Source organism: Chenopodium album, chromosome 19, assembly GCF_948465745.1.
Source record: "Chenopodium album chromosome 19, dcCheAlbu1.1, whole genome shotgun sequence".
Lineage (NCBI taxonomy): Eukaryota > Viridiplantae > Streptophyta > Magnoliopsida > Caryophyllales > Amaranthaceae > Chenopodium > Chenopodium album.
In genome coordinates, this window is record NC_137852.1 from 5,261,971 (window position 1) to 5,272,946 (window position 10,976).

At 31.7% G+C, this 10,976-nt stretch overlaps 1 protein-coding gene across 1 annotated transcript; it reads right to left on the reverse strand.

The window, feature by feature from the left end:
• Positions 1-1,772: 1,772 nt before the first annotated feature.
• Positions 1,773-5,684, reverse strand: LOC145595322 (ATP-dependent Clp protease proteolytic subunit 3, chloroplastic-like). The gene is made up of 5 exons (XM_081651710.1): positions 5,335-5,684; positions 4,167-4,281; positions 3,333-3,508; positions 2,419-2,514; positions 1,773-2,323 (listed from the first exon to the last, which is right to left on the reverse strand). The coding sequence occupies exons 1-5, from the start codon at positions 5,626-5,628 to the stop codon at positions 2,063-2,065; spliced, it is 942 nt and encodes a 313-aa protein (XP_081507836.1). The 5' UTR covers positions 5,629-5,684; the 3' UTR covers positions 1,773-2,062.
• Positions 5,685-10,976: the final 5,292 nt, after the last annotated feature.

Here is a 10,976-nt window from a genome sequence, read left to right on the forward strand (position 1 = left end):
AGAAAAGTTAAACAAAAAAAAAAAAGGAGATTAAGCAACTATTTTCAAGAAGTAACAACAATAACACTTTAGATGTCATTTACTTGCAATGTTCAAGCAATCTAGATTCTCTTATAACAAAACCGTGAAAGGAATCTCTGATGTGAAGCTTTGAAGAACTTGAGTTGAGTACTGGAAATTTGGATGAATTCTTGTTCATTGTTTAGGTGCTAACAACACAAAAGGGAGGTAAAAGAGATAATGAAACGCTGTGATTGAAGTCATACGAAGCAAAAAGGTACATCCATTAGAAGAAATTTAACATTACAGAGAGATACCTTTGGTCAAATTCTTGAGCAAAATATAATCCATTGATTCAGAAATTGTAGCTATATTGTCTCTTCCCTATATGTTAAAATAACACGCTTTTACTAACTTATCCTGCTTAAGTTGCAGCATCCCTAGCTTCTTTCCACTACATGCTCATCAGAGCTCTTCAAACGTTTAAATGAGCAAGAAATACTCCGCGTACTCCTAGGTGTATATTAATGAAAGCTCTGATCATTTCCCAACAGTTTGAGTAGCAAATGTAATCTTAACTTCAAGAATAATTGAGGTTACCCTTGTGCAATGAGCATTTGCACTGTTAAGTGTTGTTCTATCAGCAATATATACATATATCTTAAGCAACCCCAACGATTTCCTACAAAAGTGGAGATGGTAACTGAAAATTGCGGTTGCAATAAAGTTATATTAGGAAATTTGGTGATTAGTTTTTTTTTTTTTTGGTGTTTAGAGAGCCACAAGGGTGGGGGTGAGAATCGATCACTCTAACCACTTGAGTTATCCCTCACTCTCAAATTTGGCGATTAGTAATGTAATGTGTAATCAAATATAATTTGCATCTCCAATCATACACCATCACCATCCAACTATTTCCACAAATATAAACACCAAAATTTAATTGAAAATACCAATTCTATATAGCAAAATAACAGAAATTAATAATTTGATATATGATTCAAAATACCCAGAAAACATGAAATAGCAGGAAAAAAAAAAAGAGCAATAAAATAAAAATTAAAAAAAATGGAAATTGTGAAATTAAAAGGGTACCTCCAAAATGGGCAGTGTGAAAACGGCAAGCAAGAGGATGATTGAGAGATGGATCGAACTGGGTTTTGCAATTCTTGCAAGTTCTTAGGGTTTTAATTTGTTTTTCGGAACAACAATTGATTTTTTGGCGGAATTTGTTCTTCGTTTTTCCAGTGGATAATTTCAGAGAACTAGTCACTAAGCAGGTGGAATCTAGTATGAAAAATGGAGGATGAATTCTGGGAATTGAATGGAATTTGAGGGTAGAATTCATTGATGAGTAACAAAGAGTGTGTGAAGTTGTGTGCATTTCGGATTTGCGCCAATTTTAGTCGTGGTCTTACAAGAATGCAGCTTTAGATGAGATAATCAACTCATGAAAGTTCTTTTTTTTTTTTAGTTTTTTTTTTTTTTTTTTTTTTTTTTTTTTTTTGCTACAAGAAAATGCACATTCCAACAAAATTGACAAAATTCCGGTTCTTGGAGTATATATATTGAGAGATTTGAGACGATTCCAATAAGTTTTTATACAACATTTGATCATAAGGCACAAGCATTGGTCAAAATGATATACAATACAAATACACATTAGCATACATTTATACGAGTTACTTGGTACCTAAAATGAAGTATGTAGTAACATAGAGTGGGAGGTTTTAGACAATAGAATGGGGGGAAGAAACTAACATTAAGGCAAATTTTTAACCATAGAAAACTTTAAATATAACATTATAAAAATTGATAATTCCGAATGTACATATTGAGACGAATCTAAAAGACCCTACATGAATATATTATTGCTAATAGCAGTGGACTTAATAGCAATGGAACAACTACAATACAACAAAATAAGATCAATTTCTTCCCAAAGAATTGCAAAAGTTTTATCATATATCTCAAATGCACTACTTCAGTAGCACAATTTGGATACAATAGTGTACACCGGGCAAATCTGGGTTGTGGCCCCTAAACTAAAGTTGGAGTTTCCTTATTTTGCTGTGTCCTCGTCGCTTTGGCTTCCAGCATAACCATTCTTTAACAAATTGAGCTCAGATGGAAGATTCTTCCTGGCTTTGCGGCTACCCTCAATCTTCCATTGATCCCACACCTTTGTTTTTGGTGGTGGGGAAGTATCTCCAATGGGTGCAACCAACCCTGGCTTACCATCATCGATAACATCGTCTACTAGTCCATATTCTTTTGCCTCCCATGGATTCAAAAAATTATCACGATCAGTGTCTTTTTCGATCTGTAAAAGATAAGAAATATGAAATTCATGTTATAGAGCTCTAAACAAGAAGTGAAGGGTCAAAATTGCAAATAGTTCTTTTTCAAATTACTAACCTGCTCCTCAGGCTTTCCTGTGATTCTAGACAATATTTTGTTTAGCTTGACTTTGTGATAAGCCATTTCTCTTATACGTATGCTCATGTCTGTTGCCTGAAATTACAATCAAGTAATTATCAACACTCATGAAAAACATACTATGCATTAATATCAACAAGCAAAAGGACTAGTGATTAAGCTAGCTTTGAAACTAGAGAATTTAACAGATTAATCGATAACCAGAGCATAAGATGTTGAAAAATGGAAAAGGAACACATCAATATGCAAAAGAGACAACAGAGTAGCATCAAGTGCATTGTGTTAAGTTTGTAAACAAAAAGTAGACAAATCATATGAATAAAGCCAACTGGAAAATGAGTACCATTTAGAAGTATTAGCCTCTTCTTATTGGGTTATAAATGGATAAAGGGAAATTGAACAATGTATAATGCAGGCTTGCAGCAGTTTCACTGCATGGCATTTTCACTAAAATATACCGAAGGGTGCTACTCAAAAGAAGCAAGGTAACTAGAAGAGACAGCAAAATCAAGCATTCATTTCTATTATAATTTTCAGTTCATAGGCTAAGGGCCAAACTCTGCTTTGGTGTATGCAGAGTTGCAGACTAAACCAATATCTGAAACCTAACCAGAAGAACATTAAACAAAGTGTCTACAAAAATATAAAAGATCTAAATAGAGCATAAAAGGTTGAAGCTTTACTACAGCAGAAAAACAATAAAGCATTTTATAAAGACAGAAAAGTGGACGATCAAGATGCAAAACAAAGGACCTAAATATTTTGGAAGCCCAGGGAGGAATGTTATATAGAAAGAGGATTGAAGTGTCACATTTTCCAATTTGAAAGGGGATTCTTCCTCATTGGAATACTTGAATCTTACGGAGTAAAACAAATAGAAGGCCGAAATTTACCTTTCCACCAGCTGTTCCAAGAGGTTGATGGATCATCACTTTTGAGTTTGGCATGCAAAAGCGCTTCCCTTTACTGCCAGAAGCAAGAAGAAATGCTCCCATGGATGCAGCTAATCCCATGCATATAGTGGATACATCTGCCTTGCACTGTTTCATAGCATCATAAATTCCCATCCCTACAAAAGTGAATAGAGCAATTGGAGAAATTAACTGGAAACAACTGCACTTTTCCATTATTAGTAGAGTAATCTTCTTGACTTTTGACCTGATTTTCCCATATTGGATAAACGAGAGATAGAATCTAGATTGAGAAAAAAAAAAAAAAAAAAACAGGCCCATAACAATCTTTAGAGACAAACATCTGAGTAGAGTAAAATTGTAAAACAGAAGGTGTTTTCACATAATTCTCAAGATATAATCATACAAAACTTTTAAAGTAGAAAGAGAGTAATTAATTAATGACACATGGAATCACATTGTCACTGTTACAGAAAGTTTAAATCAGTCAAGTTCACCATATATGGCAAGTTGCCTTCATACTTGATCAGAACAACAGGGCTACCAGACCTCATTGAAACCACTAGCAAGCTCAAAGCAAGTCACTTTTGACTTTTCTCATGTAAGTAACCAAATTATACTCCACGACATCACCCCACAGTTTCCACCCCTTCTCAAAAGAAAGTGGTGAAGAGAATAAATGAGCCAAAATTTTCAATTGTTACAAAAGGATTCTGGGACTGCTAGGTGTCTAGGTTAGTCGAACTAAAACAACCTACAACATCAAGCCTGATAATATACAGGATAAACATTGCTAAAATGGTAAACAAGTCATACCTGCAGTCACTGATCCACCGGGAGAGTTTATAAACAACCTAATATCTTTCTTGGGGTCTTCTGCATCCAAAAGTAAGAGCTGGCTTATGACAAAATCTGCTGTAGTGTCATCAATCTGCAGACCATCTCATCAAAAAGAAAATTAGCTTATCAACCTAAAGATTTTACTCTGTAATTTTATATCTCAATATAAGCCTCTAGCTCTATTCTCAACCCTCATCCATAAAATTAAAAAAGGTTGTATTCTATCACCTAGCTTTCACTTGGGTAGTTGGGTGAACTCATCTTACTAATCTAAACTAAATTGAACTTCGGTAGCCCCCTTATATACAGGGAAACTTTCATGGGTGGTGAAGGGAGGAAAGTTACTAAGCACAAAAATCAAATCACATCATGATCTGCCAAGACTAAGGCACCTTACAGAAAGCAGCTAACAAACTCTTGTTCTACCCCATCCAAAGGAAATAAACACACTACATAGTGAGCCACCATATTCTCACCCCTTTTAACATGAGAGATGAGAAACCATTCAAAATTTGACCTCATAAGACAAATGTCCTCGACGATCAGGTATACAAGGTTCTTCACATCGCTTGTTTGCAAATGCTTTCACTAACTTCACAGCATTGCTTTCAAGTTCTAATTGTTGATAGCCAGCCTCCTAACAACTATCAATTTGAATCTTGCTGCCTTCCAGTCCACTTCATACAAACTTTGGTAGCCCATATATTTCTTTAACATAGCTTATTTAAACTTACTCTTCCTAATTTAATTTTCTTTGAACCTATTTTTCCTATTATAAGTGGAAATAAGGTGAAGAGAACAAAACCTAAATCCAAGAACAAACCTAATTCTCCAACAATTTCCCCCTTTTGTCCCCTTAAAATCAAGAAGTTTAACATCAATAACAAGCTCATCACAAAATTCCCACTAGCAATCCCTATATTTCATTAATTTGCAGCTCAATAAAGCACAAAATTTCAAATAAACAATCGAAAAATTGAAAACTTTGACATCAAATTACAAGCAAAATCCCTAAAACCTCATCAAGCAAAACAAACTTCATCTCACGTAAAAACCCAACAATTTAAACCCAATTAATCCATAGAAAGATAACAATAATAAAAAATTAAATTTAAAACAAATAAAGGGGGAGAAAGTTACGAACTTGAGAACCCAAAAAGATGATTCTTTGACGAAGAAGCATATTTGTAATATCAAGTTCTTCAAATCTGGGCAACCTGGGGGCAAGAGTGGCTGAAACATCCCAATTAGAAGACAAAGTATTGCGTTGAATTGACCCTTTTAAGGAATTAGCTTGAATTAATCTGTTTCTGGTTTGATTGAATGACTTAATTCCAGAAAAAGTTGAAGGCTTGAATTGTTTGAAACCATTGTTGAAGAAAGTGAGTGGTCTTGTTGAAGAAGATGGAGTTGTGAATGTTAAACTGCTCAGTTCCATCTTTCTCTCTCCTCCTCTTGCTGGGTTGGAGTGAAGGGGGTATAGTCCTATAGTGGTATACACAGTAGAGGAATTTTTAAGGATTTGGGTAAACAAAGAACGTTTTTGGTACTACTAGATGATTTTTTTTTTCTTTTTTTTTTTTTTAGAATAAACTGTATAATTGGCTTTTTGTTATGAAATATTGTGTGGATGACCATTATCCTCCTTTGTATCATTCCAGAACAATCTAGATAGGGTTTATATTCTTATCCAATCAAGCCCTAACTATATTATATGTATATATATATCTTATCATATGGAATGAAATACACAGATTAATTCTCTCTTAATCTCTCATATTTCTCCTTATTTCACAACATGTTATCAGCACCATAACTCTAAATTGATTTTAATAGCAATTAAAGCATCATAAATTGATTGATCTCAAACGACAATCAAAGAATTGAATATCGGTGACAATACAAGTGTGGGAAAGGTTCTCAAGAGATGATCAAGGGTTTGATCCAACACACCCGAAAGCCAATAAGATCCCAATGCACTCAAATGCAGGAAAGTATTTCGTTTTACTCATCCAACTCACTGTCTCACTTAATATTTAAGTGTATCCCTTTATATCATTTTTGTTATATTAATGTGTCGTATTACAATGTGGGGGATAGTTTGTCGTACACTCGTACTAATTAATGAGGTTTATGACTACATTAAATTATGACGCAAATTAATAATGTTCAAGTGATTAAGTGGATAAGTGGGTCTTATATTTTGTTGGAGATCGATATTGTTCAAGCAAGTGGGGTATTAAACTGGTTAATTCAATGTTTTATGAATTTCATTTGTTGAATATGTTTTAATTTGATACGGTTGTCAAGCAGTTGTTACTCTCTACATGCTTATAATATTAATTGCATATAAGCCTTGCTATGGAATTAGATTCGTAACCAGTTACAACAAAAGGCTAGGTTCTAGAATTCTTATCCGGAGCTATACAAGATTGATATGCATGCTTAACAATATCAATAAGATAACCGTTACGCAACAGTCTATAGCTTGAATAGTAATATCCTTATCAGTATTATGATATATATTATATGTATATACTTGTGTTTATTAATTTGAAACATTGATTTTGGTTCACTAAATATATAACAATTGTATTTGTAATTGATTATATATATGATAAATCAAGTAATAGTATCTTGAGGAGTATTGATATTAATTAATTATATCAAGTTATTATATCATACGAGTATTAATCTTTTTGGTAGTATATACTCAAGAAATAAAAACTATTATAGAGTCATAATTACATATGACTTGTACATAAAAAGCTGGTTTTTGAAGGGATCAATTTGCAGATTATATGTTATGCACTAGTAAAGGTACGTCCAATATAATTACGGATTTAATTGTAATGTCAAATAATTATTTCCTATAATTTATAATAGATTTGAGTTTGATAAATGATAAATATTATTATTTTATTTTATTAATGTATCATGTGAATTTCTTTCAAACAAAGCATTAAGTTGATTGTTTATTGTATCTGACAATTGTTTGGCCTTGAATCTCACTTGGTCACTTGGCTTTAGTGAGTATAGTATGTAGTAGGCACTCTGTTACAATCGTGAAAGCAATTTTGTATTTTGACGATCAATTACCCTTCGTATACATCATATTTGGTTTTATGATTAAGGTTGTTTATGTTTTATTGATTAGCCAAGGGTAATTTTGTTTCAAGTACATAACATATATTGCTTTAAAGTGCTAAACGGTACGACTCTCAATTCATTATACCTTATTGTATTAATGCATTATTTTGTATTGTATATGGTATGCATACATACATTTTTTGTGTCAAATCTCGATTAACTTGACAATGAAAGGGAATTTAGAATTATTAATCAACTTTAATTTTGTTTCCAAAGCTTAATTTTGGCTAGTATAGTTGAGTGGATCGAATAAGGTATGTTTTGACTAAAGCTCAAACTGATTATGTCATGTCTTATTTTAACCTTCTCTTTCTGAAAAATGTAGATGGATTGGTATATGTTCTCGTACATACAGACTTGAAGTTCCTTAATTAATTAAATATATAGCAAAAAGTGTGTTATGAGTTCAAGTAATTAAACATGACATCGTGAGAAACTTGCTTGAATTTTATATTTATTTTGCCCATAGTTTTAAGAATTTTCGATACAAAGGTTAATATAATTGGGCAAGAGTTACGAGTAAGAACAATTAAGTTTGTACGGATAACTTTATTATGCTTGATACATGTATTGCTAAAAGAATTTATGCCCTGTGGATAAGATTTAAATGTTGTTGAATTCAATTCATGTCCTACGTGCAAGGATCAGGGGGAGACTGTATTAATTATTCCATTATTTTATCCTTGCACATAAATAATAAAATATATTGATGGTCAGTTTGGTACATTTTTAACTTAAATATTAACGATTTATGTAACAGAAGTGGCCACATGTTATTTAAATATTTTGAAATGATATCATCTTGAAGATGGATATAAATGTCATTGATCATATACTAATTATAAATGCTCCAATTATTATTATTGTCCCAGAAGGACAACATCGATTGCTAGTGAACCTAAAGTTCGTCTGAAGCATTGTAGTCCAATAGAGTTAAAATATAACAACCTTCAGAAAAGGAATGGAGCAACTATTGACAATGACAAATTTGAGGAAATGATAAATCTCATTACATTTCTAGAAGAAATCACTTTTAGTAAGATTTATATGTTTCATGATTATATAATTAATAGACTCCAGAAGAGTATAAAATATCCAACAAGATAAATATGTATCAAGTTTATAGTTTAAACTCCAGTAGAGTATGAGTAATTATTGGATAAAATATTAATTGATTGTCTTGCCAATTGTATAAAGAAACACATGTTGGTGTTATAATATCACATCATATTCATGGCCATGCATAAATTAAGTTTAATAAAGTGATCACTAGTGTTGGAAAACTGACCAGAACTCAAAGTTAGAAAAGTGATTGGATGTGATAATTAATTAGGCCATCCGGGTTTAATAACTACCCGTTATGGAAACCTGAAGTTTCATTTGATAATGTGCTGACGCTCTCTTAATGTTAGATATATGAAATGAATTGAATAGCAAGACATAACATTGAGATTGACCTACATATGAATTATGATTCATAATAACTTGTATTGAGGAAAATTTCAAGAGTTAATAGATTTTAATTTTTTTATTTAAAGAGTAATGGGTGACCAGAAGTTCACCAAAATAACTTATACATTATTATCAACTATCAGGTGACCAGAAGCTTACCAAATACACTATTTAAGTCTTTAAAGATCCAGAAGATCACCACCTAGTAGAATTACAAGCAAGTGATTTATGCTTGTATAACAATTCTTTTGATTGGGGCTATTATATGTCAGCACATAAGAATTAAGAAAAGAAGCAAATTCAACTACACAACATATGTCTCCCCATTGATGCTGAATTATTGATCTCCTGAAGAGAACAAATTATGAAAGATTTAATAATAAATACATATGCGTTATGCAATGTATAATGATTTAAAATTGCTCTCTAGAAGAGATAAAAGCTTGTTTAATATAATTCTTCTGAGAGATAAATTTTGTTGATTATGATCCTCCCATGAAATGAATTTTATTACAAATGTGTATACTAAGTTGGTGAAGAATTGTGATGCCCCTATATATGAGATATTTTACCAACTTAGGGGGAGAATTAGAGTAAGTTGGCAAAAAAAAATGAATTAAATTGATGATCCCTATATACTAGTATATATAATGGTAGTTTGAAATGTTTTCTAGCCAACTTTCGTCCATATGTTATCAAGATATGTTGCACATTTATGATTTGATTTGTATTCAGTTATGACTCATGTTGCATAGCGTTGAAGATACATTTTGGTCATATTATGTGTATACATTGAGATAAAATCTTGCCAATTGTACTTGAATCATTACACCTGAAGTGTAGGTTGTATATGATCGGTTCCAAAATAAAGATATGTTTAATAGATATGATATTTGGCAAGATAGTGCAGTTAACATTAATAGTGTAATAGTATATAAATACCATAGTGAATGAAATACCCTAAAAGTGGTATAGATATCTGAATTATTATAATAGATGGCCTATGATGTAAGAAAAATTATGATGGTACCAATGAGAAATGTATTCAGATATCATTGTCAAAATAGCATGCAAATTAAAATTGTACCTTGAGTAATAATATGATGATATCAGTATATGATGGAACCTATAAATAATGCATGCGCATGATATAATGGACTAGTGAATAAGGGATCTGAAATATATGTCCATTTTAATGTCGACATAATGATAATAATAAAAGTTTATCATGGACCAGAAGTCCAAAGAAATATGGATTTTTAAAATCCACACTGTACAGTGTCTTGCATTATTTCGAGTCTTATTTATATTCATATGCATGTGTGAGTCTTAGGTTATTGGATTGTTCATTACATATGTTCGAAGTTGTAAATGCATTACTCATTGTATAATTTGTTAATTATGTTATCATATTTTTATATCTCACATTGCATGCTTTAATTAATTTCTATATAATAATTGTGGCCTGGTGTATGTCAATGTTCATTCAAAGTATAGTAAGACATATTTACAACACTGATGGATTCTGAGAAAGAAATATTTATATTCTAGTGGGCTTATAATTGTGATGAAATTATTGATGACGCCGATTCAATTGCATATTATGAATCATGTAAGAAGAAGAGTTCATGAAGAACTTATGTACGAAGCATTTATATATCCAGCCCTACAAAAATTATATTTTGAATATTGTATGTATTATTAAACTTTAGTCTATGTGATTAAATCATTGACATCTCAACCTGAAGTTTGAGCATATGAGAGTTGTTGAGATTTACTATTCATGTTTGCAAGAGAGCTATCGTGTCAATTATGAAACGTCTAAAGAATATCAATGGAATACTTATGCGTGAGAATGTTTTCTTATGGTCAGGAAGAACCATGATTAGCGTATATAATTATATGTCTCATATTATAATTCATATGAGATTGAAGAACGACATTGATAATATCAAGTTTTGTCATCATATTATTATTAAAGAATGTTTGATCAAATAATGATCATCAATAACGACTTCCAGCAGAAGTCATAACTGCATAAGTTTTAAATCAACTATTAAACAGAGATTTGAAATAATGATATTAGAGATAAACACATGTATGGTGAAATGAAGACACTTCACATGTTCACGAGAAGACTTGAAGAATTGAAGATGCAACTTCAGCTTAAGAGAATTGAAGATC